General features: G+C 38.7%; 1 protein-coding gene across 6 annotated transcripts in view; it reads left to right on the top strand.

The window, feature by feature from the left end:
* NR2C1 (nuclear receptor subfamily 2 group C member 1) overlaps positions 1–17,848 on the top strand; it is a 54,856-nt gene that overhangs the window by 30,448 nt on the left and 6,560 nt on the right. For 3 of the 6 annotated variants that reach the window (XM_008256896.5, XM_070052714.2, XM_002711206.6), the window contains 4 exons: positions 82–247; positions 7,126–7,247; positions 13,936–14,075; positions 16,008–16,145. In XM_008256896.5, coding sequence (XP_008255118.3) covers positions 82–247; positions 7,126–7,247; positions 13,936–14,075; positions 16,008–16,145 — 566 coding nt within the window. Of the gene's footprint in view, positions 1–81; positions 248–5,045; positions 5,084–7,125; positions 7,248–13,935; positions 14,076–16,007; positions 16,146–17,848 lie in introns of all 6 variants that reach the window. The other 3 variants (XR_016216936.1, XR_016216937.1, XR_016216938.1) reach the window with 3 other exon arrangements.

Below are 17,848 nucleotides of genomic sequence, written 5' to 3'. Positions count from 1 at the left end.
AATCTTAATTCCAGAATTTTCTGTGGAGTTTTCATCTTACAGAGATTGGCCAAGCTCACAGCTTCTTATGTCTCATTGTAGGGCATTTGATACTCTTGCAAAAGCATTGAATCCTGGAGAGAACACAGCTTGTCAGAACTCAGTAGAGGGCATGGAAGGAAGCATGCATGTACTAGCTGGAGACTCAAGCATAAATTACATCGAAAAAGAAGGGCCACTTCTCAGCGATTCACATGTAGCTTTCAGGGTATTTCTATTTTTTAAATTTTTATATTGTGTTATTGTCTGATTTGATCTTCCTTTCAAAACTTAGAGTATGATTGTTGTGCTTTTCAAGTCAGAAATACTCCTGATAAAACTTCAGAACAGCAGTTCAAGCATACACATCTGGTTATGAAATAATGTCTCAATAAAGCACCCCTGTTGATAAGCCAGTGTTAATAGCAGTGATTGGATTTAAATCTATAAATATCTAAGGATTGTTTTTTGGTTTAAGAATCAGCATTCATGATATGTTGAATGCATTGCTTTTGATCAATGCCTAGTCAATACTTCTTCAATGTAAATCAGTAAGTCCATTTGTTGTATATCAACCTAATTAGCTAGCTTTCAACATTATTATAAGAAGGTATAAATTACTTAATACGTTTTTCATTTTTAAACATTTTGGGGAAGTACATTTGACATTTACTTTGTTCCCCTAAATATGTTCATTTAGGGTGGAACAATATGTGTATAATACTAGAAACAATAGGTATTGAGGACTAAAAAGCACCTCCTGATATCTTATTTGTCATTCAAATCATATTTTCTTAGTTTTACAGATGTGGTCATTATTGGACCTTACATTCAGACCCCATTGTTTGTTCCCTCCATTTTAACCATTCTGTGACTTTGCTCTGTATCTGTGGATACTATTAGCAAAAAATAAACAAAGTGACTGAATATGCATAAAAGATTTAACTGTATGATACATAGTAGTTAGGGGATACCTAAGAGTCACTGCTCATATTTTTTACTGTAGATTATAAATCCCCATGGATTTCTTAGAATATACACCATTATTAAATAAATATGTGTATTACCTGTAGAAAAAATGGAAAACAAAGTGAATGTAAAATTGGTCAAAACTCTGTATGGTAATATTTGTATTTGTTAAGTTTGACTTAGTAGAAATAGTCACAAAGAAAACTCAGTGACTTAAATAACAATCATAAATACGATGAATTCATATAGTCAGTAAAATCTATCAGTGAAACCAATTTTCACGTACAGTTTTACTAAAGATAGAGAAATCTTAAATGTCTTATCTGCATTGTGCAGATGTGTTATGAGAAAAGGTAATGAGAATAATCCTTGTCATCCTTAAAAATTATAGTGGAATCTATAGACAAGGGTAGAGAGAGGCAAAACTTTTTCCTGTTGTGCTTTCTTACTGTCAGTAAAAGCCATTCTTTTCTTAGTTTTATTTCATGCCTTTGTATTAAGTGGGAGGAAGGATGAAATGAGACAGAATGTGGGGAGAGGACTCACTTCAAGGAAAAAGAGCATTTCTTTAGAATGTAGAGGTGGTTTACCTTTTTTATTGTTTATGTTGGTCCTCAAAATTGATGATTCCTTGAGATAAAGATAGATTTTGGACAGATGAATTAGAAATATTAAAGCTGTTTTCTTTTGGGGATTGGTTAATTTTTCCATTCCATTTATCTCCTGGACTCTGGGTGTCCTCACAGTCAGCATTGTGAAGTGTATTACTTTAAAAGGATGGCTCCTTTTTTCCTTTGATTATGTTTATAGCCTGGTGAAGTCAAGAGTTCTACGTTTTAGTGATTTCCCTGCTTCATTCCTAGAATCTGGTAATTTCATGGTTAGTTCTCTTAACTGAGCTCTCCTGGTTATGAGTTTCAAGACTTGGTATCTGTAAATAGATTACTCTCAGATATCTTAATTGCTGAGCTAAATACCATCTTGTTCCCCTGTTACATTTTATGTACAGTGTAGTTAGTAGCATATTTTGTAATGCATTTTTAAATTTTAATCTCACCATATTCTTTTGAGGAAGCTAGAAATTTTATTTTCATGTAGGTGAAGAAAAAGATTTTCATCGACTTAGTCAAAGCAATTAGGGTGGCAAGGAGAAATAATCTAATAGAGAAACTTGAAGTTTGATTCTGAAGACTCTAGGACATTGTAATATTTAACATTTTCATTAAACTTTATAGATTTTTGCATGATTTCATATACCTTATCTCACTTAATTCTTAGAATGTTCTTATAGGAATAGTTGTGGTTTATGGTATTCTCATTTTAGAAATAAGTAAAGACAGATATAAAGTGATTTCCCAAGCTGTTCCTCTCTTACATTTATTATAGCAAGATCAGAATCACATTTCTTTAAGTCAGCCTTGCAACTGGGGAGTCCTTGTCATTGTCCTTACTCATTTCTCCGCTCCATTTAGTAAGTGAATCCTAGCAATCTTGCTTACATTTCTCCCTTCCTCTTCATTTCCATGCGTATTTCAGGCCCTTTAAACTTTCTTAAATTTTTACAGTATATCTTTTCTGTCTCTTCTCCATCTTATCCTTTGCACTAATACCAACATATTTGTTAAAAAATAATCTGGCCGGCGCCGGCTCACTAGGCTGATCCTCCACCTTGTGGTGCCAGCACACTGGGTTCTAGTCCTGGTTGGGGCACCGGATTCTGTCCCGGTTGCCCCTCTTCCAGTCCAGCTCTCTGCTGTGGCCCTTGAGTGCAGTGGAGGATGGCCCAAGTGCTTGGGCCCTGCACCCGCTTGGGAGACCGGGAGAAGCACCTGGCTCCCGGCTTTGGATCAGTGCGGTGCGCCAGCTGCAGTGGCCATTGGAGTGTGAACCAACGGTAAAAGGAAGACCTTTCTCTCTGTCTCTCTCTCTCTCTCTCTCACTGTCCACTCTGCCTGTCAAAAAAATATAATAAAATAAATAAATAAATAAATAAAAATGATCTAATTATGTCATTCTACTATTTAAAATCCTTCAATCCATTCCATGACCCATGTGGGATTAAGTTCAGTCTTTATAATGTGACCTTTTAGAGCCCTCCACCTTCTGATAAAAACTGCCTGTCATTTCCCACACATCCCATTTCCTTTTTAAAAACTCATTCTATTTTCACCTTATTCCTCTACTGAGACAGCAGCACGTGGTGTTTCACAGAGACGTCTGAGTACATAAATGGTTAATGAATGATCCATAAGAATGATCATCATAAGAATTTTGGTCATAAGAAGAGAATAATGAAAAGTTGAAAGTGTAATCTAGATCTAACACAAGTCAAATTATTTTTAAAAAGTTCTATCATGCAGACTGTTGCCAGATTTAATATAGAAACTCTGCTAGAAAGGTACTTGGAATGGCAAGTAAGAACTATGAAAACCGGTTGGTTAAGTGTAGGGTTTTTATTTATTTATTTATTTATTTTTTGAAAGGTAGAGTTACAGAGAGAGGGAGAGAGAAGGAGAGAGATATCTTCTTCCATTCACTGATTCATTCCCCAAATGACTGCAATGGCCAGGACGGCAAAGGCCCAAATACTTAGGCCATCTTCCTCTGCTTTTCCCATGCCATTAACAGGGAGCTGCATCAGAAGTGGAGCAGCCAGGAATTAAACCAGCATCTATATGGGATACCTGCATATTGGAGGCAGCAGCTTAACCAACTATGCCACAACGCCGGCCCCTAAGTTTGTGGAATATTGAGACAAGTGTTAGGCCTAACTATTAAGAAGGCCCTTGGGACACCCATTTTGAAGTTTATGGGTTAAGTTCCAATGCCACACTAGATTCCAGTCTCCTGCTAATGTAGACTCTGTGAGGCAGCAGTGATGCCTCAAGTAGTTGAGTCCCTGCCACCAAACAAGAGACCTGAATGAAGTTCTGGGCTCCTGGGTTCCTCCCATCCTACAGCTGGCTATTACAGGCATGTGGGGAATGAACTAGTGAATGGAAGAAACACCTGTCTCTCCCCTTGATTTTCCAATTTTTTAAGTTTGTGGAAAATTGACTGAAAAAGTTTATTTTGTGCAAAATACTCTTGAAATCCATGCATTTAAGGAATCGTCAAGAAGTTCACAGAAAATATATACAATGAAAAATTATGCATGGATTTCAAAATTTTGCACCAAAATAAGCATCTTTTTAATTCTATTTTTGAATCCTTTTTTAAGTACCCTCATATTTTTTAATTTGAAAAATATATCTACTTCAATTTATAAATTTAAATATCCACAGGCATTTTGAGGAATTCTTTACATCTTTGTAATAGAAACTGACCTTCTCTATGTAGAAGAAAATCTTTCTTTTGAGTCTAAAAGACTGGTTGAATAGATTATTATTGTTTCTTCAGCCATCATTAGCTTTGTGACTGATAACACTGGAGGCATTTTAGGTGTGTAAATAAATTATGAGATGTCCTTGTAATATAATAAAACAGTAATATTTTATCTGAGTTACTTTAGTTTATAACGAAAGCAGTAGAAAGGTTCCAGTTGCCACTACTGTTGAGTAGATCAAAGCTATTATATCCACTTTTTACTTAAAAGTTGGCCCTCTGTACCTGAGTATTCTACATCCAAGAGTTTGCATCTGCAATTTCAACCAAACATGGATCAAAAATAGGGGAAAAAAATCCTATCTGTACTGTACATGTACAGGCTTTTTTTTTTCTTGTCATTATTTCCCAAAACAGTGTAGTACTGTTAATACAGCATTTGTATTGTACTAGGTGTTATAAATAACCTAGAGATCAAAGTATATGGGAGAGTGTGTGCAGGTTGTATGCAAATAGTATACCATTTTGTATAAGAGACTTGAGCATGCAGATTTTGGTATCCACACAGGATCCTAGAACCAATCTGTGGAAGATATCGAATGAAGACCGTATTACAACTATTTGATTTAGAGGCAATTTAAAACATTTGACAAGGGATATTTGTTGTTTTTTCATCTTACTTAGCCTTCACCCCCTAAAACTAGTAATTTTTGGTAATTCCCCTAATTTTTCAGGCTTTTTTTCCCTACTCACCTTGGGCACTTCTGAAAAGGTATGATAGTTCCCAGTTTTTTTAATATACTCATTCATAGAAAGTTTCATCATGATAGCTTATATTTAAGATGTTTAATAGTTGATAGCCTACGATTCTGCTAAGGAATTGAGTTGAATTTATTGCTCCAGTAAATGTTTTTAAAACACTCTTCAACATAAGAAGTTTTTCTCATCTATTGAATGTCAACTGTTAATTGCTGTACTGTTGTAGTATTTGGCCAATAAATCATTTGTGGCTAATATTGAACAAAGGCAGATTTACTTTTTTACATTTTCATCTAACATTTCTGGAGAACTTTTATATAATTTGATGAAAACCTTTTGATCTCTGTGAAACTGTAGACATCTTTAAGAGTCTGATGAAAGCTAGATTTCATTTTCCCAGAAAAATACCTGCAGGTACATTCACATGTCCCCCACTCCTAGAGGCAGCCACTGTTAACTGTGTGGTTTATTTCCTTCTGTCATTTGTATGTGTGTGTATGCATATACACACATTCTCTTAAGCATATATTGGATTATTCATGCTATTGCAGAATTTTCCACGTACATGTCTGAAATATTTTTTCTGTGCTATTACATCTCAATTTATCTTATTAATTTTATTGCCTACAAGGTATTACTGTAGGGTGGATTATTGTTTTCCCTGGTGATGAAAGATTGGGATTGGATTACTACCAACTTTTAATTTCGTTGTTAGAATTACAGTAGACCTCCTTATACGTGCTTTTCTGTGAATGTGTGCAAGTAATTTTCTAGAATAGATTTATAAGTGGCTTTATTAGGTCATAGGATACTTAATTTAAAACTTTTGATAATGGCAGCCAAATTGCCCAGCTGTTGACTTAGCCTCAGTAGGGTGTGATTGCTTATTTTCTTTTGTTCTCTAGATTTTTTTTTTTTTTTTTTTTTTTTTGACAGGCAGAGTGGACAGTGAGAGAGAGATACAGAGAGAAAGGTCTTCCTTTTGTTGTTGGTTCACCCTCCAATGGCCGCCACGGCTGGCGCGCTACGGCCGGCGCACCTCGCTGATCCGATGGCAGGAGCCAGGTGCTTCTCCTGGTCTCCCATGGGGTGCAGGGCCCAACCACTTGGGCCATCCTCCACTGTACTCCCTAGCCACAGCAGAGAGCTGGCCTGGCAGAGGGGTACCCAGAACCCGGTGTGCCAGCGCCGCAAGGCGGAGTATTAGCCTAGTGAGCCGCGGCGCCGGCCCTGTTCTTAGATTGATATTCTAGATTATTTTAATAATTTCAAAGTAGAAAAATTTCATAATGATATTACATTTCATGTATGTAGCAGTGAAAAAGTTCTCTTTAACAAGATTTTCAGATTTGCTTTCCAAAGTTTTGATGATGGATATTTATATTTATTTTTAGCAGTGGTAAACATTTAAAATAACTATCTAATATCAGTGATACAGACTGACAGCCTGAAAGCAGAAAGTCCACAGACACATTTTGTTTTACCTGTAGAATATTTTTAAAAATACCGTACCAATTTTTATTTTTTTAATACAGAGATTACACACAGACCCTGCTCTTTGGAAAATGGAAAGACCTGTAATGCTGAGCCCAAATTCTCATACGTTTTCTTTGTGCTGTGCCCTTTGTCTGAGAACATTCTCTCCCTGGTTGGCACTAGCACGTCACTCATTACTTTCCTAGCCCTGTTAACATTTGAATTTGTTAATTTCTTAGCCTAAATGAAAGGAACAGTTATCATATGTGATTGCTCCATAAACTGAATTTGTACACTGCTGTTAACGGAGGAAGGAAATAGAAATATTACTAGGCTAAAACAGGAAGTAACTTTAAAACGTCATGGTTGATCTGCTTTTCTGAATATTGATTTGTTAGAAACTATGACTTCACTTATTTTAACCCCTGTTGACTTGGATTATTTCACGACTAGTCTTTTTTTGTGTGTATATGTTAGATTCATATTTGATGGGTTATGTTTACATTCACCTTTTTCAAATGAATTATAATTTAGAACTTCACTGTTAAGATAATTTACCCAAATCCCTGTTCATACCAGCTCACCATGCCTTCTCCTATGCCTGAGTACCTGAATGTACACTACATTGGGGAATCTGCCTCCAGACTGCTGTTCTTGTCAATGCACTGGGCACTTTCAATTCCTTCTTTCCAGGCTCTAGGGTGAGTGTTTTGAAGTCCTTGAATAAAAATGTGATTTTTGCAGCACAAATGTACATTATACATTATGCATGACTTTTATTTGGGGAAGATTTGCATTAAAGGAAAATGATATAATATTCTAACTTTAAATTGTATCATTTATATGACAATCACGGCAGCCATCTAGTATTTTCTCTATATTCTATATAGAAGAGTATCCATATTTCATAGTTTGACTAAGTTTCATTTGGATAGAACATCGGAAGTGGAGTTGCTAGTTCATGGCTAGCATTTGCAGTAGCACTTGCAATCTTCTGATTGGTAAAGAGGTTGTAGGTTGTTGCCAGAGTACCACTGCAGTGATCCAGAAATTTAGTCTCACTGTGCTAAAGCGCACATCTGTATTCTGTATTGAAGTAATCAGATAAAATGGAAAATGGTTTACCATAGAAAACCCAAACTTAAATTTGTACATAGTTTTCAAGTAATTGGTACCAAAAGGTATGAAACAGTGGAAAGAGTTAAGCTTATAATCAGAATGTTTTTATTTATTTATGTGAAAGGCAGAGAGAGAGAGAGAATCTCACACTGGTTCATTCCCCAGATGCCCACAACAGCCAGGATCCATTGACTGAAATCAGGAGCTAGGCATTAAGTTCAGGTCTCCCACTTAGGTGGAAGGGACCAAAGCACTTGAGCCATTACCTGCTGTTTCAAAAGGTGCACATTAACAGGAAGCTGAAATCAGGAGGGGAGCCTGGATTCAAACCCAGACATAGATAATGGGGTGTAGTTGTTCTAAGCGGCATGTTAACTGCTGTGCCAAATGCCTGCCCCAGGAAATTGATGTTCTACTCACAGAACTCTATTCACTAATAATGACTTGTAAATGACGCACTGTCTTACACATCTCTTTTCTCATTTGCTAAATGGGAGTAACTGCCCACCTCTTAGCGAATACTCTCTGAATATAGCTAAGAAATAAGCATCTGAATCAGAACTGTAAAAGACATACAGAGAACTGAATAAAGGTGTATTCAGTACTGTAATCTGGTTAATAATAAGTGTTAGTTATATCATGCACTTGATCATACTTTGATAATACAATTAGACTAAAAGCCTAGTTTATATGGCTAACCTTTAAAATGTTTATTAACCCTTTCTCTCAAAGTAGCATTCAGCTTTCAAAAGTTTTTATCTTATTTTTAGGAAAATTAAAAATGCAATATAAATTTATATATTAGAAATTTATTAATTTTAAAGCATTTAGTGTAGTTTGTGAAGCTTGTAACTGGTATACTTATACCAGAAAAGTATCCTAATAATATTTTTCTTAGTAGACTATCAATTTTATAAGAACGTTTTGGGGAATGATTTGAACTCCTTAAATTATTCATAGCATCATTATTGAAATTTTCTGTAGTTAGAAAAGCTATTGGTATAGCAGTCAGGGCCATTAACTGCTATGTAAACTCATTTCTTACCAAATCTATGTAATATATAGGTCTTATTTGTGTGTTGACTTAATAAAATGCATGAGAGCTAATTTATATTTTATTAGGGCATCTGTATTTTCTTTTTAAGAGCTTATTTTATTAGAAAGGCAGAGTTGCAGAGCGAGGGAGAGACAGAGCAAGATCTCCCTTCCACTGGTTCACTCCCCAAATGGATGCAACAGTTGGGACTGGGTCAGGCTGATGCTCCATCTTCCACTGCCTTTCCAGGCACATTATCAGGGAGTTGGATTGGAAGAGGAGCAGCCAGGACTTGAATTGGTGCTCTTATATGGAATTGGTGTTGCAAGTGGCAGCTTAAGCCGCTGTGCCCAGGGCTGCTATATTTTATGAGTGTTCACTTTGTGTTTAAGACTTGTACTATCAAGACTTAACAGAATTCAGCTGTTTTAAGATCTTCCTGAGTAACGTAGGTTTCTACACAGTAATAGATTTAATTGGAGGGGTACTAGAAGTACTTGGCATGATTTGCCTAGAGTAACTATGGCAGCAATCCCTCTGTATCTAGATTATTAAAATATGATCTGAAGTTCCAAGCACCACCATTTACCAGAGGAGATTTTATTGAATAGTTTAAGCAGCTTTCTATTAAAGGTACATATTTTTTAAAGCACCACTGAAACAATGTAATGTTTGCTATAATTTTATGGATTTTTGGCTCGATCACTGATTGTTTTTCCGTTTTTCCCTAAGGATCATGCCTTCAGTTCAAACTGCTATTGGGGAAAGAATGATGCCTTGGGTTTATGTATATAGATGCCAAATGGCTAGTTTATCCCCAAGGTGTGTGAAGTCATATTCTTTTACCAAGAAACTAGTAAAAACCCTGAATTGTGTAATTTTTATATTATATATACATAAAATGGAGCACAGCAGATAGTGAAAAGTTTAAATGAAGTTGATTATTTACTGTTATGCAACCTAATGCTTTTTTTTTTTTTTGCAACTTAATGCTTTTTGTTATTGTAATGAACCCTTTCTTTGATTTCTGGGTGCCTGACAGATAACCTTAATTGCATTTCTCTACATGGCTCCTTTTGCTTCTCAAAGGGAAGATGTTTTGAAAAAAGGTAGTACTAGGCCTGCGCCTCCGCTTACTAGCCTAATCCTCCACCTTGCGGCACCGGCACACCAGGTTCTAGTCCCAGTCGGGGCGCCAGATTCTGTCCCGGTTGCCCCTCTTCCAGGCCAGCTCTCTGCTGTGGCCAAGGAGTGCAGTGGAGGATGGCCCAAGTACTTGGGCCCTGCACCCCATGGGGGACCAGGAGAAGCACCTGGCTCCTGCCATCGGATCAGTGCAATGCGCTGGCCGCAGCGCGCCAGCCGTGGCGGCCATTGGAGGGTGAACCAACGGCAAAGGGAGACCTTTCTCTCTATCTCGCTCTCTCACTGTCTACTCTGCCTGTCAAAAAAAAAAAATAAATAAATAAAAGTAGTACTATATAACTATAATAGTCATTTGTTTTGTTTTCTCGACAGGAAAATATAGATAGCAACCATGCCCTTTATCATCCCAAAATATTGGCCTTAAGTAAGGAGTCACTACTGAGAAATGGATTTTAGCATTTTATTTGCTAATTTTTTTTTTAGTTTTTTTATTTGAAAGTCAGAGAAAGGAGAGGCAGAGAGAGAGAGAGAGAGAGAGAGAGAGAGAGAGAGAGTGTTCTTCCATCCAATGATTCACTTCCCAGTTGGCTGCAACGGCCAGAGCTGTGCCGATCCATAGCCAGGAGCCAGGAGCTTCTTCTGGGTCTCCCAGGCAGTTGCAGGGGCCCAAGCACTTGGGCCATCTTCCACTGCTTTCCCAGGCCATAGCAGAGAGTTGGATGGGAAGTGGAGCAGCCAGGACTTGAACCAGTGCCCATATGGTATGCCGGCACTGCAGGCCAGGGCATTAAGCCACTGCACCACAGTGCCAGCCCCATTACTTGCTAATTTATGTAGTGCTATATAAAAGAGCATAGATTTTTGAACATCTGGGTTGAAATTTTCACCTGCTGGCTTTTGTGTCAGCTTTTCATTACTAAATGAAATATCTAATACAAGCTACTTAAAAAGGAAGGAGTTTTACTCCTGCTCGCAGGTTTGGACATTCCCAGGTGAGCCCTCTTGGTTTGGTCATCTGGTGATGCCGGAGGGTGGCCGCAGGGGACTGTCAGTAGAAGACAGGTGAACCAGAAAGCAGAGAGAGTGGCTAGGTCCGACTCGGGCTTTTATAACCAACCCTGTTAATAAGAACCAGCTTCCGGCTGGCGCTGCAGCTCACTAGGCTAATCCTCCGCCTTGCGGCGCCGGCACACCGGATTCTGTCCCGGTTGCCCCTCTTCCAGGCCAGCTCTCTGCTGTGGCCATGGAGTGCAGTGGAGGATGGCCCAAGTGCTTGGGCCCTGCACCCCATGGGAGACCAGGAGAAGCACCTGGCTCCTGCCATCAGATCAGCGCGGTGCGCCGGCTGCAGCGCACCATCCACGGCGGCCATTGGAGGGTGGACCAACGGCAAAAGGAAGACCTTTCTCTCTGTCTCTCTCTCTCTCACTGACCACTATGCCTGTTGGGGAAAAAAAAAAAAAAAACACTAGCTTCCAAGGACATATATCCCAAGTGATATAAGTCCCTTCCATTAGACTTATCTTCTAGATACCATAATTGGGTTAAGTATCCACACTCTTAGTACCAACAGCACTGACTTTGGGGTTCAGAATCCAGCATGAGTTCAGCAGTCACATCTTATTTGAACAACAGCTGTGTTTTGGGATTAAATTACTTAAATGGAGCTTAGCTTTTACTTGTGTAGGCTAGGAGCAGAACATTTGCTTATGAGCTATTCCACTTAGGTCGGATAATAAATATAAGTCTATCTAGCCCAGTGTATACTACAAAGTAGATAGTATATGGCCATTTTTCTAGGAAACTTATTTTTAAAGGGGACTTGCTATTTATCTTCACTAATTGAATTAACCTTTAAAAACATTTAAGAGTGAGCTTCCAAGATGGTGGAGTAGGGAGGGAGCTGACTGCTCTAGTCTTGGAGAATATAGTTTAAAAAAAGTGGAGAAAGTGCAGTCTCAGGGAAAAGTTAGGGAGAAAACTGCAGAGGAAACTCCACACAAATCGGGGGACACAGTGGATCTACACAGAGGGTATGGACGCCCACAACTTTCCATCAATTTTTCCATCTTGCAAATAGCTGCTTCTGTAGTGCCTGGCATATACTTTGTGTTACCACTTTAATAAGTCTAAGGAAGATACCAAACACATAGTTTCTCTGCATTTTATATTGTTAAGCAGCCTAAAACCCAGGAAGCTTCTTTCCTAGTTCCAAATAGATAAGTGGGGGCTGGCACTGTGGCGCAGCAGGTTAAAGTTAATCCTCCACCTGAGGTGCCAGCATCCCATATGGGCGCCAGTTCTAGTCCTGGCTGCTCCTCTTCCCATCCAGCTCTCTGCTATGGCCTGGGATAGCAGTGGAGGACAGTGCAAGTCCTTGGGCCCCTGCACGCCATGTGGGAGACCCAGAAGAAGCTCCTGGCTTTGGATCAGCACAGCTCTGGCCGTTGGCAGCCATCTGGGGAGTGAACCAGCGGATGGAAGACCTCTCTGTCTCAGCCTCTCTCTGTAACTCTTTCAAATAAATTAAAAAAAAGCTTTTAAAAAAATAGATAAGTGTATTTAAAACCCTGATACTGTGATTCATATTCTAATACTTTTTCTACTCCTACGTTGAGATTTCTTAGAAAATTCAGGATAGGTGGAGCAGGCCTTTAGCTTACTTGTAGAAGGTCCATGTCTCAACAACGTTGTAGTCTTAGGTTTGATGCCTGACTCCAGCTTCCTACTAATGTGGGCCCTGGGAAGCAGCAATGTTGGCTCAAGTAATTGAGCTCCTGCCACCCACTTGGGAAACCTGCATTGAGTTACCAGCTTCTGGCTTTGGCCTGGCCCAGCCTCATTTGAGGGCATTTGGGGAGTGAACCACTGGAACAGAGAACTGTTTCTCTGCCCTGCAAATAGATAAAAGTTTTAAAAGTTCAGGAAGGTACTTTCTACTTTTCTTATCTCTTATTACTCATTGTAAAATCCTGGATATCTCATTGGAAATAGTAATGTCTCATTTGAAACATACTTAGAAAATGAATCATTTAAGTATATATGTTTTTTTAAAAATTTATTTTTCATTTATTTGCTGGTTTACTCCCCAAATGGCTCCTGGGCCAGGCTGAAGCCAGGAGTCTGGAACTTCTTTTGGGTGGCCCACGTGGCTGTAGGGGCCCAAACACTTGGGCCAATATTCGCTGCTTTCCCAGGTGTGTTAGCAGGGAGCTGTATTGGAAGTGGAGCAACCAGGTCTCAAAACTGGTCCCCATACAGGATGCTGTGCAGGTGGAGGCTTAACCTGCTATGCTACAATGCTGGTCTCTCCCATGAAATTCAAATTGCCCTTTTTTCAAAGAGAAAAACATACTTATTCAAAGCAAAAGAAAGTTTGGAAAAAGGCTTTTAAATACATCCTTCTGCTTTCTTACTTTTTTTAAAGAAAAGCTTTCCATGAAATATGAGATTAAGGTCCCAACTTTTTTAAGTTTGAAATATGAATTGCTGGGGCCAGCACTGTGGTGTAACAGGTGGAGCCACCACCTGCAATGCCAGCATCCCATATGGGCGCCAGTTGGAGTCCCGGCTGCTCTGCTTATGATCCAGCTCTCTGCTATGGCCTGGGATGACAGTGGAGGATGGCCCACGTCCTTGTGCCCCTGCACGTGTGGGAGACCTGTAGGGGGCTCCTGGCTCCTGGATTTGGATTGGCCTAGCTCAGCTGTTGTGGCCATTTGGGGAATGAACCAGCAGATGGAAGACCTCTCTCTCTCTCTCTCTCTCTCTCTCTCTCTCTCTCTCTGCCTCTGCCTCTCTGTAACTCTAACTTTCAAATAAATAAATCAATCTTAAAAAAAAAAACAAGATGACTTGCCATTGCTCTTATAAACTGGGTGATTGATAAAGAGCTACTTAATATTTAAATTCATAAGCATTCATTGTGAGTTCTCATCAGCGGTATACAACACTAAACTGATCAAGTCCTTGCCCAACTAATCTTTCTGAGTTTTAGTTCAGTAATATTTTTTACATACATGGATCAATTATAAAGTTGATGGAATTTATTTTAATAGTATCTGAATTTTACTTTTTGTCTTTAATAGGCAAGAAAACAGCATATCACTGGTGAAAGCTTATTGGAATGAACTCTTTACGCTTGGTCTTGCCCAGTGCTGGCAAGTAATGAATGTGGCAACTATATTAGCCACGTTTGTCAATTGTCTTCACAATAGCCTTCAGCAAGGTAAAAGGCACCTTAAATATTATCTTTTCCGGGAAATAGGAAGAGGTATCAGTTTTATGAAATGTTGTATCTGAAGTTAGATATCTTGATCACATAAAATACAAGAACCCTTTTTAAGTCTGCCAGACTGTCTTTGTTTTCTGTTGCTGTTACAGAGTACCTGACACTGGGTAATTTATAAAGAAAGGTTTATTTTGGCTTACACTTCTGGAGACCCAGGAGCATGTCACTGACGTGTGCTCAGCTTTTGGTGAGGGCTGGCATGACAGAAAAGTGGAAAAGCAAGCTGCCATGTGCAGAAGAATGCACACATGGCAAGAGAGAGCCAGTGAAGCCAAACTCGCTTTTATAACAACCCAGAACTAATCCAGTCTGGCAAAAAAGACATTAATCCCTCTTAAAAACCCCAGCATGCAGTGCTGCTACGTTCATAACCAGATTTAAGCATGGGTTTTGATGGGGACAGACCACATCCAAACCAAAATAGCACAGGCTGTTTCTCACCGGGCCTTGGAGTTTTGCACCTAGTTACAGGTACCAAAGAATCCAGGGTTAGCTGATGTAGAGCTGCTAAATATTTAATGTGTACTTCTGAAAGTTTTTAAACTGCTTGAATCCCAGGATAGGCTGGTTTTCTGTTAATTGATCAGGAAGTATTCTCTTACCTAAGTAGTACCAAAGAGTCATGGAACAATCCTTATTCTCTTTTTCCTTTTATAGATGCCAAGGTGATTACAACTGTCAGTCATTTGAGGACAGAGGCAATCACTGATTTATAAATGCTTAACCTTAGGGTGGCTTGTGCCTAAGAGGGTGCTGCCTTTTCAGTTCAGAGATAACATACAAATTGGGGATTACTATTTAGTTCCTTAGCATTTTCTGTTTCTCAATGTTTTACATTATTTTTAAATCATCTGCATCCTCATGTTTAAGAACAGAGGAATCACCTTAAAATTTCATTAAGAACAGTTAAAAGGCAGCACCACATTCCTATCTTATTTCTAGGCTCCTAGTCCTGATTCATTTCTCATATACTTGCGTTGTATTATATATGTAGCCTATCTGCAGGAAAAGCTATGGTTGACTAATCACTAGCAGATGTCTTTTATACAGATGCTGACACAGGAAATTAGAATACGCATTGTACGTTTGTTTTTGTTTTTGTTCTTAAGATTTGTTTTATTTGAAAGGCAGAGTTGCAGAGAGAGAAAGATAGAGAGAGGTCTTTCATCTGCTGGATCACACCCCAGATGGCTGCAACGGCCGGAGCTGCACCAATCCAAAGCCAAGAGCCAGAAGTTTCCCACATGGTTGCAGGGGCCCAAGGACTTGGGCCATCTTCTACTTTCCCAGGCCATAGCAGAGAGCTGGATCAGAAATGGAGCACCTGGGACTCCAACCAGTGCCCGTGTGGAATGCTGGCACTGCAGGTGGCGGCTTTACCCACTGTGCCACAGTGCCAGCCCCACATTTATTTTGCTCAAGTTTTCTTTGGTTCTTGGCAGAGTTTTTGTTTTTTTGGGCTAAATTTTTTTTATTATAGTAGTGCTAGTAAATTTTTGAAATTTAAATTTTTTTGCCCAGTTTTTTTTCCCAACCAATATAAGCATCAGTAAAGTTCTGTTACCAAAATTTGTGTCTACTGTGCTTTGGCCAGTTCTTCAGATGGTATCTTTTTATCTTCTCAGAGGTGTATTTTGTAAGGAAATGTTAAATTTAGGAGTTTCTATACCAGCAATTTGTTTTTCTTGAATGAACAGTATTTGAAGTTGAATAGTAAGCTTATCTATAATTGTAGAGATTCTGAATTTTAAACATTTATATGTTGGTTACATTTGAAGTTGGAAATTAACGAAGAAGAATTATATTGGATGAAAATAGTGATACATCTTCGATGAAAATTAGAATCATTTCTTTATTTTTTCATTAAAGATAAAATGTCAACAGAAAGGAGAAAATTATTGATGGAACATATCTTCAAACTACAGGAGTTTTGTAACAGCATGGTTAAACTCTGCATTGATGGATATGAGTATGCCTACCTAAAGGCAATAGTGCTCTTCAGTCCAGGTACAGACACATTTACTTGTGTAAAATGCAGTGTTGGGGGATATGGAGAAGTTAGAACCCTCCTACAGTGCTTATGGGATGTGAAATGGTGCAGTAGCCTTGGAAGATAGCTTGGTGTTTCTTTATAATATTAAATGTGGACTTAGTGTATGACCCAGCACTTCAAACTGCTGTGACTGCAAAAGAAATGAAAATGCATATCTGTACAAAAATGTGCACATGGCTGTTTGTGACATTATTCATAATAGCTAAAAATGGAAATAACTTAGGTATCTATCAGCAGATGAATGGATAAACAAAATGCAATATAAATAGAAAAAGGATTGAAATTCTGATGCATGCTGTAACATGGTTGAATATTGAAATATATTTAGTGAAAGAAGCCAATCACAAAGGAACATGCATTGTTTGATCCCATTTATATGCAATATGCGGAATAGGCAAACCTGTAGACACTTGAATAAAGTAGATCAGTGGTAACTCAGGGATAAGGACAGGAAAATGAGGAGTGATTGTTAATGGATAGAAGCTTTCTGTTGGAGTGACAAGAATAGTCTAAAAAACATTAAATTGTATAACTTAAATTGGTGAATCTTAAGGAAAGTCCAGAATCATTGAGATGACATCATAGGCCTTATGTTGTCACATCAACATTTACAATCTTGGCCCTATTTTCTTAAGCATTATTTAAGGGCACAATAAGAGATGAATATTTCTCTGTTAATGAGTTCAATTCCCAGATACCATGTTAGAGCCACTAACATAGAAAACTGGCCAACTTATTTTCCTACCAGTTTCTAGTTTTCACAGATGATGAAATGACAGTAAGCTCTCTGATTAATTTCTCAATTGGAGGAATTGATACTTAGGTCTTGTGTTTTTCATTTTGATATATATTTCCTTTCCTGTCATCACAATATACATTTTGAGGAAACCTACTTTCCCCTCAGTGATACTAAGAAGATAATTAAAGCTATTTCTTCTCTCTTTTTTTTTTTTTTTTAATATTTCTTTATTCGAGAAGTAGAATTACAGACAGAGAAAAAGAGAGACAGAGAGAGGTCCTCCGTCCACTGGTTACTTACCAGATGGCCGCAACTGCCAGAGCTAGGTCAATCCAAAGCCAGGAGCCAGGAGCTTCTTCCTGGTCTCCCACATGGATGAAGGGGTCCACGAGCTTGGGCCATCAGCAGAGAGCTGAATCAGAAGTGGCGTAGTGGGGCAGAGGCAGAGGCTTAGCCTACTATGCCATAGCACCGGCACCTCTTCTGCTGTTTCTTATAAGTTAATAACATTATTTCTTTTTTAAATTTTAATTTTACTTGAAAGGCAGAGAGATGGGGAGATCTTCCATCCATACTGGTTTACTCCCCAAATGCCCACAACATCCAAGGCTACACCAGACTGAAGCCAGGAGCCTGGAACTCAATCTGGGCCTCCAGCAGCGGTGGCAGGGACCCAGCTACCTGAGCCACCACCTGCTGCTTCCCAGGAGGTGCATTCACAGGAACTGGATCAGCAGCAGAGGAGCTGTCCCTTGTGTGATGCTCACCACTAGGGGGTGCCAGCATCCCGAATGGGATCTTAGCCACTTTCATTTTCATAAAAATCTATTTCTCACCTTCATTTTCCTTAGTTGAAAACAGAAAGAACATAGTAGTTTATTTTCAGTAATTTGTTACTTTTTTATTTTTGTCCAGCAG

This window comes from Oryctolagus cuniculus, chromosome 11 (assembly GCF_051225735.1).
Source record: "Oryctolagus cuniculus isolate XC-2025 breed Fujian yellow rabbit chromosome 11, ASM5122573v1, whole genome shotgun sequence".
In the NCBI taxonomy this organism is placed as follows: domain Eukaryota; kingdom Metazoa; phylum Chordata; class Mammalia; order Lagomorpha; family Leporidae; genus Oryctolagus; species Oryctolagus cuniculus.
This window is presented reverse-complemented; position numbering and strand designations above follow the sequence as displayed.